This window comes from Apteryx mantelli, chromosome 3 (genome assembly GCF_036417845.1).
Source record: "Apteryx mantelli isolate bAptMan1 chromosome 3, bAptMan1.hap1, whole genome shotgun sequence".
NCBI classification, from domain to species: Eukaryota; Metazoa; Chordata; class Aves; order Apterygiformes; family Apterygidae; genus Apteryx; species Apteryx mantelli.
Window position 1 is genome coordinate 49,580,540 of NC_089980.1, and position 21,094 is coordinate 49,601,633.

The 21,094-nt window shown below is 42.1% G+C and overlaps 1 protein-coding gene across 2 annotated transcripts; it reads left to right on the forward strand.

Moving 5' to 3' along the window:
- Positions 1 to 331: 331 nt before the first annotated feature.
- On the forward strand, positions 332 to 14,894 carry HNRNPU (heterogeneous nuclear ribonucleoprotein U). 2 transcript variants are annotated; one of them, XM_067293331.1, is made up of 14 exons: positions 333 to 1,243; positions 2,155 to 2,266; positions 2,389 to 2,462; positions 4,935 to 5,074; positions 6,528 to 6,627; positions 7,516 to 7,628; positions 8,054 to 8,317; positions 8,595 to 8,714; positions 9,224 to 9,352; positions 9,730 to 9,898; positions 10,441 to 10,680; positions 11,136 to 11,338; positions 12,404 to 12,475; positions 12,907 to 14,894. In XM_067293331.1, the coding sequence occupies exons 1-14, from the start codon at positions 514 to 516 to the stop codon at positions 12,958 to 12,960; spliced, it is 2,520 nt and encodes an 839-aa protein (XP_067149432.1). In that variant the 5' UTR covers positions 333 to 513; the 3' UTR covers positions 12,961 to 14,894. The 2 variants fall into 2 exon arrangements, with proteins under 2 accessions (XP_067149433.1, XP_067149432.1); XM_067293332.1 differs by lacking the exon at positions 8,595 to 8,714 and having other exon boundaries at positions 332 to 1,243.
- Positions 14,895 to 21,094: the final 6,200 nt, after the last annotated feature.

A 21,094-nucleotide genomic window follows, 5' to 3' on the forward strand; every position in this document is an offset into this window, starting at 1 on the left:
GCTGCCGCCTGGCCCAACATGGTGCAAGTACAGCTGTCAGTGCGGAGGGGGTTATGCCGGCTGAGGCAGCTCCTCCTTTCCTGTAACTCCGCGGCGTAGACGCGGCCAGCCCGGACTGCCAGGGCCCCTTCTGCCGCTCCGGGCCCGGACGGCCCCGCCGGCGCCCCGCGCGGGAGAGCCGGCGGGGGCCGCCCAGAGCTGCTGCGCTCGGGCCTGTATTTACGGTAGCGGCGGTGCGTGCGGCGGCCGTTACGGTAGCGGGGGGAGGAGGGCCTACGTGCGCGGGGGCGGGGCGGGCAGTGCTGCGTGCTCGGCCCCGCGAGGCGCGTCTCCCTCGCGAGCTCGGTGAAAGGATTTGGCGCCAGGCGGGTCCGCTCTGCAGCTGCCGCAGCCGCACGAACCAGCCGCGCCACCCACCCACCGCCTCCCACCGGGGCCTCGACCCAGAGCCGCCGCCGTCCGCCCGAGCTCAGAGTCGCCCGCGCGCCGCCCAGGGACCGAGCCGCCGCCGCCATGAGCTGCTCGCCCGTGAACGTGAAGAAGCTGAAGGTGTCGGAGCTGAAGGAGGAGCTGAAAAAGCGGCGCCTCTCCGACAAGGGCCTCAAGGCCGAGCTCATGGAGCGGCTCCAGGCCGCGCTAGACCAGGAGGAGGCCGGCGGGGGAGGCCCCGCCAGCAGCGCAGTTGAGCCTGGCAACGGCAGCATGGAGGGGGAGGCAGCCGAGAGCGGCGGGGGCGCCTCGCAGCTCCACCAAGGAGGAGGCCCCGACCAGGCCGCGGCCTCCACCGCGGAGGACGACGACGAGGAAGGGCTGGAGGCCGCCGATGGCGACGCCATGGAGCTGGGCGAGGAGAACGGCGAGCGGGCGGGGGCCGGGGGCGGCCCCATGGAAGAGGAGGCGGGCGGCGAGGAAGAGGAGGAGGAGGAGGAGGAGGATGAGAACGGAGACGACCAGGGTTTCCAAGAGGGGGAGGACGAGCTCGCCGACGAGGAGGAGGCCGCGGCCGGAGACGCCAACGGGCACGGCGAGCAGCAGCCGCAGCCCCAGCAGCAGCAGCAACAGCCCCCGCCGCTCCTCCAGCCGCGCGGGGCCGCCAAGGAAGCGCCCGGCAAAAGCGCTGGAGGCGCCTCGGGGCCCCCGCCGGCGGCCTCCGCCGGCGCGGCGGGCCCCGCCAAGCAGCAGCAGCAGAAGAAAGCGGAAGGTGGCGGTGGCGGCGGCCGCCCCGGGGCTCAGGCCGCCGGGGGTGAGTGTGCGCGACGCCTTCGGCGGGAAGGGAGGGGGCGGGGGGGGAAGGCCGTTAATCCCCCCCCCGCGCGCCGCGGGGGGAGCGGGCGGGCAACGGCCAAGAGGGCGGTTTCCGGGGTGCGCGCGGGAGGGCGTTCGCGGCCGGCGCGAGAGCGGGCGCGACGGCAGCGCCTCCCCGCGGGGGGGGGAGGGGTGGCGGTGTCCCCAAGGGGGTTTCCAGCCCCCCTCCGCTGCCCCGCCCCGCGTGTTCCGCGCGAGGCGGCTGCGCCGGGCCGTGGGCGGGGGATGGAGTGGAGGCGCGCGGGGGGTGAGGGGAAGGGGCCTCCGCGCCGGGCCGCGCGGGGGGAGGGGCGGCTCCGGAGGGGCCGCTGGGGCGCGCTGTGTTGTGCAAAGGAGCGCTCGGCGGCGTGACGTCACTTCCGGCCTGAGTGCTCCACGGGATGGCGTTTGGGAGGCCTGGTACAATGGAGGCGGGAGGAGGCGGAATCCCTTCCCTGCAGGCGACCGGGCGGCCCCGCGCGGGGCTCCCGCCCGCCGCGCCCTGCCTGCCGGGAGGCGGCGCACGCGTGCGCAGCGCTCGGCATCCTTGTGCGCGGCCGGGAGCGTCCTGCTCGCCGCGGCGGCGCGGGTGAGAGCGTGGGCGCTTTCTTAGCCGGGTTTTTTCGCTGCGTGAGAGCGGTACGGCTTTTCTCTGGGCGCCTTCCCTTAACATCGAGGTCCGCGCCAGATGCGGAGATGCAAGCTCTTTATCTTAGAGCAAGAAAAAAAAATGTCTGCCAAGATGTTACTGCTTTTCTGTTGCCGAGGGTTTTCTTCCAGTGTTCAAAGTTGGAAACATTATGGATGGCTTTATTTCTAGCTAACTGAATTACGTTGTGTTATTAAAATAAATCGTTAACTCTGTTGCAGGAGATGCTAAAACAGAACAAAAACCTGGTGAGAAAAAGAGGGGAGTGAAGAGACCACGTGAAGATCATGGCCGTGGATATTTTGAATACATTGAAGAAAATAAGTACAGCAGGTAAAGAAACTTCTGCTGCTGGGCAGCATTTTGTGAATGGGAAGGTATAGGAAATATTTTTCTATTAAAATACCACCAACTTTAATTTTTTATTCCTTCCCCCTTCCCCTCCCCATCTCCAGGGCCAAATCCCCTCAACCACCTGTTGAAGAAGAAGATGAACATTTTGATGACACAGTGGTTTGTCTTGATACTTGTGAGTGAACATGCTTTTCTGTACTCTGGAAAATATAGTGGTATGCTTTTGATTTTAAAATTACACTTTCTGAAATGCAGGGCAGATCCATTGATTGACTGTCATTACTGAGTAACTTTAAAAAAAAAAAATAGAGTGCTTCTACTCTTTTCAATGTAACAAAGCAACAAAAGGATGCATGGGTCTTCCTGTTAGCAATTATAAGCTTGGTTTTCCCAAGAAATACGTAATGTCATGGTTTTCTGAAGAAATTTTAACCAAAACACTAATTTGGTATATAAACTAAATTGTGCTAGTGTATAGTGAGTGTAGATCACACTAGAAACAGCTTGGGTCACGAGAAACTAATTATATTTTTTTATATCACATGAACATTTTATTTCAATAAGTTTCAGGAATAAACAGTAGGAGGTTAAGGTACTACAGTCTCTGGGGTAAGTTTCCCGCATAATGTGCGGAGGCCCTATTTACAGGCAATCCAGTGCAGTTTTTTTTTCTGATTTCTAATAAACTTTAAAAGAAATCAGCTGAAACCTCTTGGAAAATGCTTCATTCATGCAGTCTGGGAGATTGCAGGGATGGATGGTGTGTGCAAATTGTACGGCAGAGAACTGGTCTAAAGGGCATAAGAACTGAACTACATACAAACTTTTTTTGAGCAGATCATAAATATTACTATTGTGATACATCATGACTCGGACTAACTTACATTTGTATTCTTGAGGGTAAGTATGAGGAATTACTGCAGAATTACTGGACTTGAATAAGCAAGATGCTAACTTGCTACTAGTGCAATGGAGGGAAACCTTAAATTTTAGCTTTGTCATATTTGCTAGCAGTTTCTTTTTTCTTTTTTTCTTTTTTTTATTCCTGAGAAATACTTTCACATGGAAGGAGGCATTAATTTACAGCCACATAAATTGCTGAACATACCAGACTTGACACTTTGGTAACTAAATCTGAAGTTGATTATCTTTTGACTGCTAAGTGGTTGTTTCTTGGTGGGACATTAACTTTGTAGGAGCTCCTAATTTGCCAAATAACCGTGACTAGTAGCTAATTTTGAATATTAGAAGACCACCACTTCTACTAGAAATAGTACTAAAAATGTTGAAGTTTGATTACTTTGGACAAACAAATTCTTTAGTTTGAGGTGTTGTCAGGCTGCTCGTAGCACAGAATCAATCATAACTTTAAGACTGAATTGCGTAACAACCTGACTCCCTCTTGTCTGGACCATAATGATCCAGACATAAGAGATTTAGCGCTGTTAAGTGCTTTTTATTACACACATTTTGTAAGGAGGCCAAAACTTAGAATTCTGTTTTCATTGTCGTTCTACAAGTAACTTGCATGAGATGGGTTTCTTGTGTTAGCTTTATTTGCTCTTCATGCAACAACTAAAAGTATTAATGAGAAAACAATTGAGTCAAATATTGCACTTTTAACCGGAGATGGCTTTATGCAAACAAAACAAGCTCTAATTTGTGAGTGTTTCCAGTAATAAAGGGGAAACTGCATTTTTCTGTACTTGGGCAGCATACAGTTTTTGTACTAGGGCAGAAGATATTCATTGCTTGCTAATCTTAAACCTTGTTTGTAACTGTCATGTAGGTTTGGAGTTCCTTCTGTGGATCCCTAGCTCTTGGGAAATTCGAGGGCTATATGCTGCACATCATATTGCCATTTTGCATTGCCTTGTTGAAAGCTCCTAGAAGAATAACTTGATATTTCATGGTGCTACAGCTCTGAAGATGTAATTAAAGCAAAGGTTCTACTTATTTTCCTAGGATTCACTTAGACTGATAGGCAAATTCATAGTGCGGATCATGTTTCTCATGTGAAGGAGGCTCTTTGTCACATTCTGCCTGCTTAAGCTATCTGCATCTGACTTATCTGACTTTACTGTAATTGGCTTAATCTAATTGGACTTGCTAAATCATTGTATTTACCAAAGGCAGTACTGCTTTCAATATTTAAACAAAAGTACTTGTCTATTTATTTCTTAGCTGCCCTTAGGCTTGAACAAGTGGGTAAGAAAACTTAAATAAAATAAAATATGGCAAATAATTCAAAGAGCACTGTGCAAGTTCCTTTGGTGCATAGTGATGGAATGTCTCAGGTAACTGGCTAATACGGTTCAAATAGAAGGGCTGAATTTAGCCACTTCAGTCACAGTAGGTCTGTGTTCCAGGTGCTTCTGCAGAAATCAAAAAATTGATAGGAATTTGGTGACAGAGTGAAGATGGCACCTAGGAAATGCTAGCTAACAAATATAACTTTCAGATTTATTTAGGCATATATTCAGTTACACGCCTGAAAGATGCTGACCACTTGCCAGACAGCAGCACTTTGTCTGAAAATCTGTGGAGGTTTGCACCTTTGAAAACTGAAATTGCCTTTAATGCCTAAGACTAGGCAGTCATACTTTATTTTGTAATAGAGTAAACAGAATGATTTTTATGTTAACAGATAACTGTGACCTGCATTTTAAAATCTCAAGAGACCGATTTAGTGCTTCCTCTCTGACCATGGAAAGCTTTGCTTTTCTTTGGGCTGGAGGAAGAGCCTCCTATGGAGTTTCTAAAGGCAAAGTCTGCTTTGAGATGAAGGTGAGTTAGACCGATGTTTTGGTGGGAGATTATTCTGCGTGCTTAAACATAATACTGTTCATACTTCACCATTTTCTTTCAATCCAAATTTTCTTATTTAGTTGCAACCAATTCAGATGAATAGAACATAAGAGCTTTTAGAAGGCCTTCTGTTCTGGGCCTGTGAAACTGTTCTCGATAAAGACATCTTAATTAGCAAAATTTCTTCCTCTTTTATATGGACTTTTTTTAAAAAAAAGAGCTTGCATTTGTGTGGAATGTGTAACTTTGGTCTTAATTTTTGAACCAACATTTTCTGTTGGCATCTACTGTGTCAAGACTTGATGAATTTTGGTACTTGCTAGTCAAAGTTCAGTGGTACTTTCTGAAGATTCTAGAAAAGATGTACACACACACACACACACACACACACCCCTCCAGAGGTCCCTTCCAACCTAAATAATTCTATAACTTGTGTACATAATGAATGTGAAAATTCTGAGAGGGAAGAAAGAATGGAAAAGAGAAACAGCCTTGCAATGATCAGATTTCTCCCATTCACTGAAGGGAGAAAAATAGAAGGTGCAGAATTTGATTTTGGTTTAACAATGTTTAAGCCTTCTTGCACATGACATGCCTTTGTATATACATGCTTACTGTGCTCTCTTCTTCCCGTATTTTCCAATCTAACTGCTACCACGAGCAGTAGGTAGCTATCCCCTTTTCCCCCTCCTCACTGAGCGATTTCTGGCTCTGTTTGTACTTGTAACTTTGGAAGGCCAGTGAAGGGAAATTGTTGTTGTTTCCTCTTCACTTTCAAGTCAGTTTCACTTTGGTCACCTGACTTGAACAGTTGTGGAAATTGTGGGATGCTGGTCAGTTTTCTTGCAGATTTCACCAAACTGACCTAAAGCAGGTAAAAAGTAGCAGATGGCCTATGGATTCCAGTGCTTTTAGTTTGTTTTTGAACCTGCTTATGTTGTTTGGAAGTTGGCAACTTGCCCAGGAACACTACTCCCTATGGAAAGGGATGAGTGTAATATTTTCCCAGGTCTTTCTAAAACAAGTTTTTCTCATCTAATACCACATTTTATTGGCAAAGTAGCTTATTGCTAAATCTCTATATTATGGCAATGTTTAAAAATGTATATCTTATAGTGTGTAATTTTAATATGGTCTCAGAAGGATTGAGATTTTTGGCCACTAACAGGGACTGCTGTGACTAAGTGCTTTGACTGAAGTTACAGAGTATATCATGTCTCCGTTGCTCAGTCAAGAGATGTAAATATTCAGTGACTGGCTTGTGATTCCACGCAGCTTAACTTAAGCATGCCTCATATTTTTACCGAAGATAATAATTACTTGCACTTAGCAAGGATTGAAACAAAGTACAAAGGTTCCAGATGTTACCTTTGTGTTTCCGTCTTGTTGGAGTCTAATTCTACATACCTTTTAATGAATGATTTAAAAATAGGTTACAGAAAAGATTCCTGTTAAACACCTGTATACAAAAGACATTGACATACATGAAGTGCGAGTTGGCTGGTCACTGAACACAAGTGGAATGTTGCTCGGTAAGACTTAAACATTTGGTTACTTACGTGTTGTTTGTGTGGTTGAAGTTCTCATTTCTTAAGCACATTAAGAAAAACTTGGTGTTTGTAATCCAGGTGTTTTGAAAAGCAGTCTTGACTTGAACTGTTCATTGGACACAGTGAGAGAAGGTGCATTTTGGGGGATCAAAAAAAGCTGTTAGGAAGAGAGTCCCCTCCCTTTTTTTTTTTTAAGGTGTAAGACTAGCTATAAAAGAAAAATTCCTGGATAAGTACACTATCCTTCTTTTGGGGGCAGGGGAGAATCCACATTTCGAAAGTGGCTATGAAGACAAATTGAAACTGTTCATTACAGTATTAATAACTAATACCTGCTGCTGAGATGCTCCTTTGTGGGGAATGTGTATGAATTGGTGTGTTCTAACATCAGTGGCTTTCTAGTCAGGTATTTAAGTTCCACTTCCTGTTACCTTCATACTCAGCTGTCACATAGGGAGTTGAGGTGAAATTCAGCCTATAAAATGGGGAGGGTTAGGTGCTATTCAAGATTAATTCATAAAGCCTATGCAAATATTAATATTACAAGTGTATGGATGCATAAGCAGGTCTTATGACTTCAAAATTACTTACTCATGTTTTCTTTATCTAGCAGTTTAGCTTTATGCAAATGTGAATCTGGAACCAGCAGCGTAAGACTCTTAAACTTGGGAAGGGGGTAGCACTGCTGTTCGCTATTAAGTGAGAGTGTTAAGCTCTTAAAAGAATGAGCAGTAGTTGTTTTGGGAGTCAAAGCTTGTTCTGGCATAAATAAAAACATTCTGAATATTATTTATATTTAAGTAGCTGTAAAGTGACTGTATTCATGAAAGTTAGACAAAATACATAATTTAGTTTAAATTATTTCTTCAGGTGAAGAAGAATTTTCTTATGGATATTCTCTAAAAGGAATAAAGACATGCAATTGTGAGACTGAAGACTTTGGTGAGAAGTTTGATGAAAATGATGTGATTGGATGTTTTGCTGTAAGTTTTCACTTATATTTTCTCTTGAGGAAAAAAAAAAAACCCTTGAATTTTCAAGCTGCTTTGATGTGAGAAGGGATAAACTGAATCCAGAAAAACTTGGAGCAAGACAGCTTGCTTAACGTAGGGAGGAGGCAGAAATAACATGCATAATCAACAGTGACTGCTGTCAAGGTTTTAAGATTGCATATTCATAGACAAATGTCTTTAAAGCCTTTTAAAAAAAAAAAAATTAGATCTTAAACAAGATCATTGTTGACAGTCACTCATTTCAGAGAGGAAGCTTTTAAGGAATTCCATTATGTTATAACAGTGCTACAAAGGAAGCTTTGAGTGAATAGAGCTAATACAGTGTAATTACTAATACGATTTTTCATTATGAGGTGAGTAATTTCATACAAACTAATGCTTTGTTTGAAAAACAGAATTTTGATGGTGATGAAGTGGAACTCTCGTATTCCAAGAATGGGCAGGAGCTTGGTGTGGCATTCAAAATAAGTAAGGAAGTCCTTGATGGGCGGCCACTCTTCCCACATGTTCTCTGCCATAACTGTGCAGTTGAGTTCAACTTTGGTCAGAAGGACGAACCTTACTTTCCTGTACCTGAAGAGTACACCTTCATCCAGAAGGTCCCCCTGGAGGATAGGGTCCGAGGACCAAAGGGGCCTGAGCAAAAGAAAGATTGTGAGGTAAGGTTCTTGTTTATTATCTCAAAATAGTTGAGGCAGATGAACAAAAGCAGTGGCATTCATTTAAGCATAAGCATGTTACTATACAATTCTTCTCCTTTTTGTTTGGAGAATAGCACTGACACTTAGTATCCCATGACTCGCTGCCCCATCCACCCACCCACATCGTTCTCTATTTTACTTGGGCTTGCTAGCCTAAGTGTGACAGTTTCTTTTAAGTTGCATATTAAAGAAAAAATTTGAATTAGTATTTCAAATACATAATTTGTCATAATAGGTGGTGATGATGATTGGCTTGCCTGGAGCAGGCAAGACTACCTGGGTTACCAAACATGCAGCAGCAAATCCTGGGAAATATAACATTCTTGGGACAAATACTATTATGGACAAAATGATGGTAAGTGGTAATGTGACTTCCTGTTTGTTATGTTGCACACTTACTGCAAGTCTGAGGATTTTCTGCCCTCAGAGAATTCTTTGTATATAAATCTAAGAAGTAGCTACTAGTTACTTGACCACTAGTGAAGACTAAAGACTTATCTTACTGAATTACTTCTTGCACACAGCACAGCAGAACTGTAAAGTTTTTCTGTGGTGCTGTGTAAGAAATGCTGCTGCTGTTCAGGTATTTCAATTTGTGCTTATGTCATTGTCTTTAGAATAGCATATGCAGCTTTGAATCAATAATGTGATGAATATATCTTAGATTCAACTGTATTGCTTCACCTAGATTCTTTGTTTATAAAGATACATGCTTTGTGGAGGCTTTGGGAATTTCAGTTAGATGAGTTTGTAGCCATTGCCTTGACTTTAACAATCCTTGAAGCCAGATGAAAAGCATTTAGCAAAGGAAAATGGCAGCCACGTGGATCAGGGCTGCTATAACTCTGGGAAATTTCTCTATAGGTTGCAGGTTTTAAGCGACAGATGGCAGACACCGGAAAACTTAACACACTGTTGCAGAGAGCTCCACAGTGTCTTGGAAAGTTCATTGAGATTGCAGCTCGTAAGAAGCGGAATTTCATTTTGGATCAGGTAGAGGCTTCAGTGAAAAATCATTAAGGAAACTTGGTAGAGGCTATAGTGCAGTAATTAAATGGGATTAAAGTTACATTCTAATAGCAGTTGTTAGTTTCACTTAGTGACTTTTACTCCTCATTCAGGAGATGCAGAGTTGAGATATTACTACAAATGCTTTATCTGAACTTCTCTGGATTTATGGGATGTGGGAGGAATAGTGTTTTAACACTTGAATATGAGAACGTAACTTTGCGTTATGCAACATCTTTATGTCCAGTTATTTGTAAACTTCATTGCAAGCTCTTGTAGAGGTGAAGTCTATACACCATAAATTGACTTCCTTAACTCTTACAATGACAGCTACGTGTAGTAAGTTACTGCATTTTTTTCAGACAAATGTGTCTGCAGCTGCGCAGAGGAGAAAAATGTGCCTGTTTGCAGGCTTCCAGCGCAAAGCAGTTGTTGTTTGCCCAAAAGATGAAGACTACAAGCAAAGAACACAAAAGAAGGCAGAGGTGGAGGGAAAAGATCTTCCAGAGCATGCAGTTCTCAAAATGAAAGGCATGGAACATAATCCTATACTGTGTTTTAGGATGCTGAGTATCTGTTTAAAGGATTAAGTAAATCTGAAGTCTAAAAATCACGTTATCTTAAACAGTTTTACTTAAGCAAAACTGGAAGACTATTGTAACTTGTAGGTCAACACTATATTGTGTTCCCTCTGCTGCAGTCCTTAACACTACTCAGTTATGCTGATATGCTTCATGCAGATGCACAAAGCTGTCTTGGCATAAAGTGCCCTATTTAAGTGACATATTTGGCAGAAACTGGTACTCTGAGTGGAGGTTTAAAAAATAAATATATATATATATATATATATAGGCAGAATGTTTTCAAGGTTTGGAACAGTACTGGCAACTCCTTGTAGACCCATTTATTTCTTTTGTCACTCTTACATTTCTTAAATGTTCAAGTTACATAATTTTGTCCCTGTGTGTTGGGAATGCAGGGGGTGGGAGGAAGAATGGGAGAAAGGTGGTTAAATACATCTTTAGTTGTAGCTGAATGGAGATGCTGAATACTCAGTGTTTTTGCAATCGTAGGGAACTTCACACTGCCGGAGGTAGCAGAATGTTTTGATGAAATAATCTATGTAGAGTTGCAAAAAGAAGAAGCTCAGAAGCTTTTGGAACAATATAAGGAAGAAAGTAAGAAATCTCTTCCACCGGAAAAGAAACAGAACACTGGCTCAAAGAAGAACAAAAAGAGCAATAAAAATCAATTTAATAGAGGTCAGAGAGGACGTGGAGGATTCAACATGCGTGGCAACTTCAGAGGAGGAGGTGAGCCTAGAAATGATAAGCCTGTAAACTTTGGAGGTCACTGCTGCTTAAAAAAAAAAAAGTTTGTAGTACTTGAAGTGTGATCATTATGTTGTGGGAACCTTGATTTCAAGTCAGATGAGTTTAATACCTTGACCTTTACAGCAAAGTTCATTTTCTAATGTCAAAAGTGAGTCACCAGTTCTTTCCAAATCCAGAATTACAGTATTCATGTGGCTTGAGGCACGGTTACTGAATTCTTGTTTCTTAGGTTTGGTGTTTACTTGTGTACCATACTGTATTGGGGTTTTGCATGTTTAAGTTAGCATTGCTCACTGTGACTAGATGGGTTGAGTTTTTTGTGCTGCATTTGGGCATCTCCATTTCCGTACAATTATTAAATATTTCCTATGTGAAGCTTATTGTTCAAAATAACAATAGCAATTACTTGATTCAAGCAATTCTTTCCTCTGCAGTCCCTGGCAATCGTGGTGGATACAACAGGAGGGGAGGCAATATGCCTCAGCGAGGTGGTGGAGGTGGTGGTGGCGGCGGTGGCAGCAGCGGTGCAATTGGCTATCCCTATCCTCGTGGCCCTGTCTTTCCAAGCAGAGGTGGCTACTCAAACAGAGGAAATTATAACAGAGGTGGAATGCCCAACAGGGGGAACTACAACCAGGTAATGCTTTTTTAAGGGTTTACTAGTTGAACTACAGTACTTTGGACAACATTGTTTGAAAGGTTTGTTACTAATGAGTAGCAGCAAACTTGAATATTTTAATATGCTAATCCCATAACAAAGGCCTAACTTTTTAGTTTAGTGCAAGTGCCTAGAGCTCTGAAGATCACCTAAAAAGATCTAGTGCTGATACAGTGGTTCCATATTAAGATTGTACCTCTCTGGCCTATTAAATCTGAAGATTTTTAGGGCTTGTGTTCCATGGTAGGTAAAGTAGCAACTTCTGTTTTAGGGTGCTCTGAGAGGCCAGAGTTGCCTTTTTGCAGTTAATCTAGATGCAGTTAATTTAAATGCAAATGCTCAGGTGTAATTTCTAAATACATAGTTTGGCATTTCATTTTGGTGTCTAATAGCAAATGCAACCAGTAAAGACTTAATAGCCTTTTGTATTAACTGATGGATATCAGTGAAAGTATTTGAAAATATAAAATTTGGATTACTGAAGAGCCAGCAGATGGAGCCCAAGCTAATAAACATGCCTCAGGTTCGTCTAATACTGATAAACAGGGGAAAAGTAATGTTTTATCTGCTAGTATCAAGGTCTCTTTTTGTTCCATAGCTTTTATTTGAAGTTTTGTGGACTAGCTCTTCTATTCTCAGCTGTATGACCCATATCCTTTTGTCTGATCAGATAACATCCTTGTAGCAACTACAGCCTTTCCTAACTAAAAATAGCCAAGCTCTTGTATTTTTAGTTGTCCTGGTGCAGTTTAGCAGCTGGAAACAGGGTGAATCAAAACTGGATTAGCCAGCTTTCCAGACCATGGTCAACAGCAGTTTATTGAGCTGGCTTATTAGTTTGGCGGTTCTTGCCCTGTGTTTAAGAAGTGGCTGCTTGGAGGGAGAGACTTTCAGTATTTTGTTTGTTAATATAGACCTGATACCTATACTGGAAAGCTTGTATGTGGTTATGTCATGTTTTGGTAAGAATAGAAGGATTGGCATTAGTACACTTCTGGAAAATCTGTCTAGGTAAAGTAGTTCAAAACTGTTGTCTTCTTACAGAACTTCAGAGGACGGGGAAATAATCGTGGCTACAAAAACCAATCTCAGGGCTACAACCAGTGGCAGCAGGGTGTAAGTAGTAATAACTTAAACTTTTCCTGTTTACTGATTGTTAACTTGAGTATTTCAAAATGCTATCTGAAATAATTAAAGTAGGTGTGTAATAAAAACTGGGTAGCAAAATATTGTATTAGCCAGGTAATATTACTATAAATAGTTGTCTCTGTAAAACTTAGTCTGGCTTGATGGTCTTGGTGTATCAAATTTCAGCTATGGCTTATCAGTCTTAATGGTATGTAGTATTTGGCTTCACATTAGTACTGTGAGGTACACTCAACTGCCTTCAGTTGTTTAAGAACTTACTGCTATTTGAGATGACTCTAGTCTTAAGTTCCAGGGGAACTAGATGTTAGATTTAAAAAAACAAAACAAAACAAAAATCTAAGAAATATGACCTTGATGTGATTACAGGTTAAAATTAACTATTTATCCATTTATTGCAGCAATTCTGGGGTCAGAAGCCATGGAGTCAGCATTATCACCAAGGATATTATTGAATACCCAAATAAATGAACTGATACATATTTCTCCAAAACCTTCACAAGAAGTCGACTGTTTTCTTTAGTAGGCTAACTTTTTAAACATTCCACAAGAGGAAGTGCCTGCGGGTTCCTTTTTTAGAAGCTTTGTGGGTTGATTTTTTTCTTTTCTTTTTTTGTACATTTTTAATTGCAGTTTTAAAGTGATTCGTAAGAGAACCTCAGCATTGTGCACGATAAGAGAATGTGTCAGTATTTCAGGGTTCTACATTTTATCTGTAAAATGTGACTTTTTTTTTACCACAACAAAAGTAAAACGTTGCTTTGTACCTGGTGTCTTTTTATTAAAGAATTTTCACCTTTTTCCCCCATTCCCCAATTTCTAAGAAACAGTCGTGAGTCATGTCACAATATGATAGAAATGTTAGCAACCAGATTCGTATAGAGGCTCCTTAGTAGCCCTCATGAATATCATGAGATTATGTAAAGCTCCATATTACACTCCATCCTCTCTATGAAGCTTCTGGGTGGGGAGGGGAGGAGGGGGAGGTAAAAGTTTCTGGCAATAACTAGGACTTTTTTGTAACATTTGGAATTCAATAAGATGTTGGGGCAAAGAGGAAACTTGGAGCTGAATAGTGAAGGTGGAGTGTATGTAGAAGCTCTTAAAGTTGTAAAACTTGGTTGCATTATTTGTGGAGGCTCAAACTTGTGAAGGTACAACACCATAATTTCTTTTCCATTTGTTCTGCATTTTGATTCTGAAAAGAAGCTGGCTTTGCCCATTTCTTATTAAACAAAACTTGTTGTAAATCCGGTTGTCTAATGGGATCTATATGAAGTTAGCTGTGTGTCTGTATAACCCTTTCCCCACAAAATACTGTATACCTAGTGTGCTTGTAGTAGTTACTCCACCATTTTGTAAGCTAATGAAACTGTGAGTCACCCATTTTATATCTAATTTTTAATCATGTCAATTCTCAAATGGGTGTATCTCCTTAGCCTGCTGATTCCTTTTCTCTTTAAAGAAAGTGGGTGGAGAAATTTAACTCTAGACGTTTGTTTGCAATAAAATAAATTCATTTTACTCTTGTTTTGGGATTGTTGCCATCAAGGTCTAAAATCCCTTTAAGGCTATAAAGAGGAAGAGAATGTATAAAAACAAATGATGTTGGACAGTTTTTAAACTCATTACTATGTACATGCTGAAATACTTGTGTTTCTTTAAAAATCTAAACTGGTGGTTGCTCTGTTAGAGATCACATGTATAATCTCACAATTTAACATGGCTATATGTGTAGGGCAAAAGACTTGAGTTGCACTTGTGTCATGTAAATCCACTCTTCTAAAATAGAAATTAGGGAGGGAGTGGGGAAAGAAACTGGACAGGGAATAGGACAGAAGGAGGGTTGTCATGGAGAATGAATTCTGGAATTGAATGAAGAACTTCAGATTTGTTTAAGCGGCTATTTTGTTCAGGTATATGCTTTTGTAAAATTGTAGTGGCAATGTTAGCTAACAATTTACTTGCATTTTAATGCCATAAAAGACAGGGAAGAGACATAACTGTCATGAACTGGAGTTATGGTATACATGTGACCATGCATGTTACTGCCAGGATTTGGGACTTTGGATCTGTGTGCCAAGTTCCTCCTGGCAGCGTACAGGCTAGCAGAGGCTTCCCAGCAGCAGTGTAGATGTAGAGTCAATGTAGTGTGCTTGAATTTTTTTCAAATGTTAGTCAATTTCTAATAGTCTTTGGAAGTAAAGCTATAGTTGTGTTGCTCTTCTAGCCTTTCTAGCAGGTACCATACTGCATATTGACATTAAATATTCACAGCACCACCTCCTTGTTAATATTGCTTTAAATCAATCATCCTTCTGAACAAAAAAGTGTAAATTGTCTTTCAAGAAACACAATGAACTAGAAATACAGGAAATCTAAACCTGAACCTGTTTTGCTGAAATGGAATTTTCTTTAGATTTGCAGAAAATCGTAGTGTAATTTAAATTCCTTCCTTTCCCCCCCCCCCTTCTCCCAAGAGCTAACACTTTGTATGGAGTGCTGATCCTTTGCTTATTTTGGTACTCTATAAAATTATATAGTCTTAAACTGAAATATAAGAGCCTACACTTACTATGTGGTTGTAAAGTTTGTATTTTAATTCAAAAGTCTGGGGGGGTTGTTTAATTCTTCAAGGTGTGGTGTTTTTAAAAAACAATACAACCCTTCCTTTTCAGTTTGTGGCAGTAGGTGTCTTAAAAGGAGTATCTGTTTCTACTAAAAAATTCCTGTATAAGAAAAGCTGTTTTGATAACAGTTTTTGAGCAATAGCATATGTACTACCTGTGTTCTGATACACAGAAATCAAAAAAGCTTTAACATAAGCATAACAGGGGCACATTTAGTTAGGAAATAAGATATAAAAATCTAAATACTTGTCTTTTCCCCACTCTTTGCTTGTATTTATTACAGTAGAGCAGAGACCCTCACTTTCATGAGGCTTTTTTCAGCCTGGAGTTATCCATAAAGAATTCCTTTATTTCCATCCTAACTCAGATTATTCTGATAGAGGGGACTTGGTATGTGAAAATGGCTTGCATTTACCTAGAAAATCACTCATAATTCAAAAAACTGAAAATTGCTTTTTGTGCTTAAAAGACAGTAAGAAACTTAGCTGATGGCTACAGAAATACAAGAGAAGCACAGCTGTATGTTATCAAAAGGAGAGGGCTGGGCCATCTGGCATATTGAGTAACTTCAGCAGGCTTAGAAGGGCTTGTTTACATGAAGAAAAAGCACCCGCATTACAGCAGCTGCACTGCTGGCAGTGGTGGTGCAGATACTGGTGACGTGTAACAGACTTCTGTTACGAAGTACAAACCTGGAGAGCCTTGGAGCTGGTCTGGTAGCAGTGGAAGTGTGGTATTATGATTGTGCATCTATTATCAACAGTAGTAGTAAGAGGTTGCTACCAGTAATTATTATTTTTTTTTTTTTAAAGCAGACCTTTCCAGTTAAGTTGCCTCAATCCCTTTCATGTAAACAGTGAGGTCATTGCCACGTTGTGTTGCATGATGGACCTATGAGTACTTCAGCTGCAGACAGAAGGGAGGTCTATGCTGGGTATCTCATGAGGAAGCTCCTGGGGGGGGGGGGGGGGGTGAGTTGCCTTCTCTCTTTGCTAGTAACAGTAGCTGGGATACGTGAGACTTACCTGTCCAGGGCTGGGTGACAGTGTAACTGCAGGTACTTCCCTGGTGCGCTGTGGTACTGGCAAGAAGCTGTGTCCTAGGGGCTTAGAGAGCAGTAACTGCTGAGGAAAACAGGTGACCCCAGCCCCAAACCACTCTGGTACCTTTGAAGTGGACCCTCGGGTGGGGGGTGTTAGGGCTAGTTTGTGTTCTGAAATGCCCTATGAAAGTCCCTGTCCCCAAATCCAGGCTTTTTGCCTTGGTGAACTGACTCCTGTAGCAGGCAGCACTGCTCATGTGCTGCACAGGAAGTGCTGAGCAGCGGTGTCAGCATGCGTGTGTGCACGTAGGAGTGCAATGTAAATACCACCTCCATTATGGGATGAGTTTCTTTTGGGATGTGTTACAGAATAATTCTTGATCACTAAGAGATTTTCAGAAAATAGATTCTCTCTTGATGCCCTTCTCTATTTTTTTCTGATACTGGAATTCATTAAACTAGTATTTTGGTAATGCCATATGCAGTCCATGATACTTGCATTAAAAAAATTCTTCCTAGTGGTGTAAGCCACTTTTTTATCTCATTACTGTAACATGTTTTACTTATGTCTTTAATAGAAGTAGCTGATGAAGCCATCTTATAAGATTTGGAGATTTTTTTAATCATGACCTTTTAGAAAACTAGGTCAATGCTTTCTAAAAGCACAGCCTCAAACTAAGCCACAAGAAATCAAGCTGAATATTATAAAAGGACATGAGTTACTTTAATACTTCTCCAATGTATAAAAGCCAAAAACTGGACTCTCACAAGTGAATAAGTGTGCTTATACCTTAATTCTGAACAAGTGAAATCCAAGTAAGTCTATTTTAAGCAGTTCTAGCCTGAAAGACTATGGAGGATGGGGACAGCTATAGGATGTCAAAAAAAGCTTCTGGAAAAGGAAAGCACAAACTCAGAAGAGCTGCTTTGTAGCTCAAGTGTTAACAACCCCCTTGTGAAGTTACAGAAGCACCCTTGTTTTGTCATGCAGAGTTCACCTAATCCTAGACAAAGTGACACCATTTGGAGGGGGGAGGCCTGTTTTTATTTTAACTGCAGGTTAGTTATTAGTTCTGTGCAGCTTTTCCCCCTTTGCTCAGTGACCAAGACACCAGCTGTCTCCTCCGGTGCAGTGGGCCTTTTTAGGGCTAGCAGTTGCATGGAATCAGTCAGCTGAAATAGGGACTTGGCCAGAAGTGAATCTAGATTGGACTCTTGCCTGAGTTAGTCTTTCTGCCAGTACTGGGAGCGGCAGGAAGATTTGGCAATGAATAAATAACTGCATAAACTCAGTTTCAGTTTAAAAAAGTGCAAAATGCTTAATAATACTGTAAACTTAAAAAAAAAAAAAAGAAAGAAAAAAGCAAACAAAAAAAAAAGTAATATAATTAACTTTCTCATGCAGGTGATATTGATATTAGCCACTGTTTACCAGTACTAGTATTTTAGAAAAGCTTTTTATTTTCATTTCTGGTTTAGTAGGCAATCTTTGATCTGCAGAAAAATATTGGTCCTAAAAGTTACTGAAATTGAAATTGAGTAAGGGAGCTTAGCCAAGTTTTTCCTCAAACTTTGTCATGCTTAGAAAAATGTTATGACTTGGTAGTGCCAAAGAAGATGCAGTTTGCAGTAAACTATACTGGAACTGCCTCTTGGTTAGCACACAAGGATTGAAAGGATGCTCATTTTCTCAGTGTTAATTCTCCCTTAGCTAGGATCAGATGTCTGCGTACCAGGACATCTGTGATGACTAATGTGTCATAAAAACGCAAGTATATGCTTTCTGGTCTGAACGTGGCCTTAGTTTGTCACATTAGCCTACATTAGGTCTTCCAGTGCTCTTAGCTTGGGAGGTTTTCCCCTGAGTTCTAGCAAAAATGTATTTGCATTTGACATGTGGGGAGATCTGTGCTGGAGTGGAAACCAGTTCTGAAATGGTGCAGAAACATGACAAAGTTTTATCATAAAAAGGGCCAGAATAATACTAAAAAATTCCCTAGGTGTAACTGCATGCTTAAAATACCAGTGTTTTCCAAATGTAAGACATATGAAAGACTTGATTTTATTTTCTACATGTAACCTATTCAGAAACAGGTTAAATCTGTGTTTTCAAAGGGCTCTGGTGAACTTTCGGCTTTGTGGGGCTGTTGAGCAAGTTGATAAGATAAGTCCTTGTATTATAAAAGGACTTTTGCCTTTGTGGTAAGAAGGTAGCAAGAGAGGGGGGAGAGGAAATGAGTAAGACGAGCTGGAGGGATTTGTTGTAATTTTTTTTTTCTAAAAGAAATGACACTTAGGGCTTGTTTACATTGTTCTGTGAAGCAAGATTTGGAGATAATTGAGCTAGCAGAGACCTGAGCAAGCAGGTCTGCATACAGCAGCCTGGATCTACGTGCAGGCTGCGAGCAGCAGAGCCGCATGCGTGAAGTCTGACTGAGCCTGCGTTGTGGGTGCTTTTCTCTTTTCTACTTTGTATTCCCAGCTGCTGCTAGAGCACATGCAGAGCTCTAGTGTTTGGGGATCTCTAACGCAGCCTGAGAGCAGTTCTGTGTACTTTGTCATTATGGTTTTAACTCTTGGAAAACTAAATAGACTGTGATTTGTGTGGTCAGTCCTCTGCACTATGTCAAGCTGCTTCTGCCTCAGATCTAGGGCAATCTCTGTCTCTCAGTAGACGACAGGATTGTAGACGCGTTGTTCACAAGGGACCTCGGGAGATCATCTAGCCCAGCCTCCCACTTGAAGCAGGACTGTCACTAGCACTTGATCGAGTCAGCTGTGGCTTTGACTAGCTGAATCTTGAAAACCTGCAAGGATGGAAATTATGCAACCTTTCTGGGCAACCTGTTCCAGTGCTGTACCGCCCTCTTAGTGAAAAAAAGTTTGCCCTACTACTTAATCTAAACCTCCCAAGCTAGAGTCTGTGGCCATTGCCCCTGTTACATTATCTGCCACTACTAAGAGGAGTTTGGCTCCATCTTTGTAACTATCCTGCAGGTAGTTTTAGGCAGTTATTAGCTCATGCTATAGCCTGCTCTTCCTCAGACAAGTCCAGCTCCTTCCACCTTTTCTCCAGAGGACGTGCTCTTGGCCTCTGAGCACCTTGGCAGCCCTTTGCTGGACCTTCTCCAGATTTTCAACATCCTTGATGGCCAAGAGGCCCAAAGCTGGACAGGAGAAATCCATGCACTGCCTCAGCAGCATCACATAGGGGGGGGATAAGAGCTTCCCCTGATTTGTTGGCCCCGTACTTCCTGATGTAGCCTAGTATGTGGTTTGCCTTATGTGCAGTGAGAACGTTGTTGGCCTGTTTTCAACTTGGCATCCACTGTAAGCCCTATCCTTTTCAGCAGGGCTTCTATTCAGTCAGTTGGTTCCTAGCCTCTATTGTACACTCCATTTTTATATAATAGAGTGTACAAGCAGCTATGCTGTAATAAAAAAAAAAGTAATTTATTAAATTGTTAAACAGTAAGTCAAGCACCTATGTCTTGTGTATTTTGCCTGTTCTGAGAGATCTTGGAGAAAACTGTGATAGAGCAACTTAAAACTATTTTAATACTTGCATATCAGAAAACATAATAATGTTACAAAAATGTGTTTGCATTCCAGACCTAAGACATTCTTTCCTTGTAGTTTTTGTAAAAAATTGCATGTTCCTTTTTGTAAAAAGAAGAGAAATATCTCCTTCATAGAGCAGGGGGACATCATTGAGCACTGTGCAGGCTTCTGGTATTTGAGCTGAACAGCTTAGTGTGATATGTGGTTGCAGTAGAAGCTGCTTTCTCTGAAAGAATGAGGTGAAATGAATTGTTGTAATCCAGCACTAGAGTGCACAGGGAAGTCTGCTGAGCCCAGCGCAGCTTGGCATTCTTCTCACCTCACTGGTTTGGGAGTTGAGAAAAATCTCTGATTCCCTCTGAGATGCAGAATAATGTGGAGGCCATATGCTGGAAGCGGGAGACGTTTCCAAAAATGAAGTTTCTCTGGCGACTCCTGGACATTCTTGGGACAGGGGCTGCTACTATTACTTCAGCAGAGGTGTTGGCTCAGGGCTGGGATATTTATGTTCCTCCATTACTTGGCAGTCTGCCTCTGTGTTTGTGTGTGTGTGTGTGTGTGTGTGTGTGTGTGTGTGTGTATGTTTTAAATAACATCCATGAAGGGGAAATAAATAGAAACTTCCAACAGTTTCTCTTGGCAGATTCTATTGTAGAAAATGGAGATGATAGAGGTTTTCAGGAATAAAGTTGTTCTTATGCTTAATATTTGCTGGATAATACACAAGCATCATTCTCAGGTTCCACAATAAAACAGAGAAAACTATGCTATTGAAAGCAACCAGAGGTTGGTGGGGGAAGGGAGGGAGCAAATGGTTTCCTCCTTGGGAACTTAAAAGTTCTAGCTAATTTGGATCCTTCTGGAGATGACTAGTAGGTGGAAGGTGTTTCTGTTGTATCAGTAACTGGACTCTTCTGAATTTGGTGTCAGATTTACCGCCATACCAGGAGTATACAATTTAATTAAAGTCTGTGGTTTGTTTGCATGACACAGCCTTGTAGTTCTCAGAGACTGAACACTCCTGAAAGAAAGGGAGTGCGTGCGTGTGTGTGTGTGTGTGCATGCATGTGTGTGCCTCCTTTGCTCTGCTTGCATTAAACTCACTATTCTGTGGGAGAGGCTGGCTAGTTGTGCGGCAGGTGAGCAAGCACTCTGTGACCCACATAGATCCCCTGTGACAAGACATGTGGTCTTCTCAATGGCCAGACAGAGCCACAAAGAAGCAGATGGAGCAAAGCGCCTAGTCTTGATCAAGGCATTAAGGGCATGGTGCCCACAACCTCCAAAACATGCAGATTCCTTTTTCCTTGTATCAAGTGGCACTTGGAGAAAAAGGCTGCTGTGTAATCAATTATT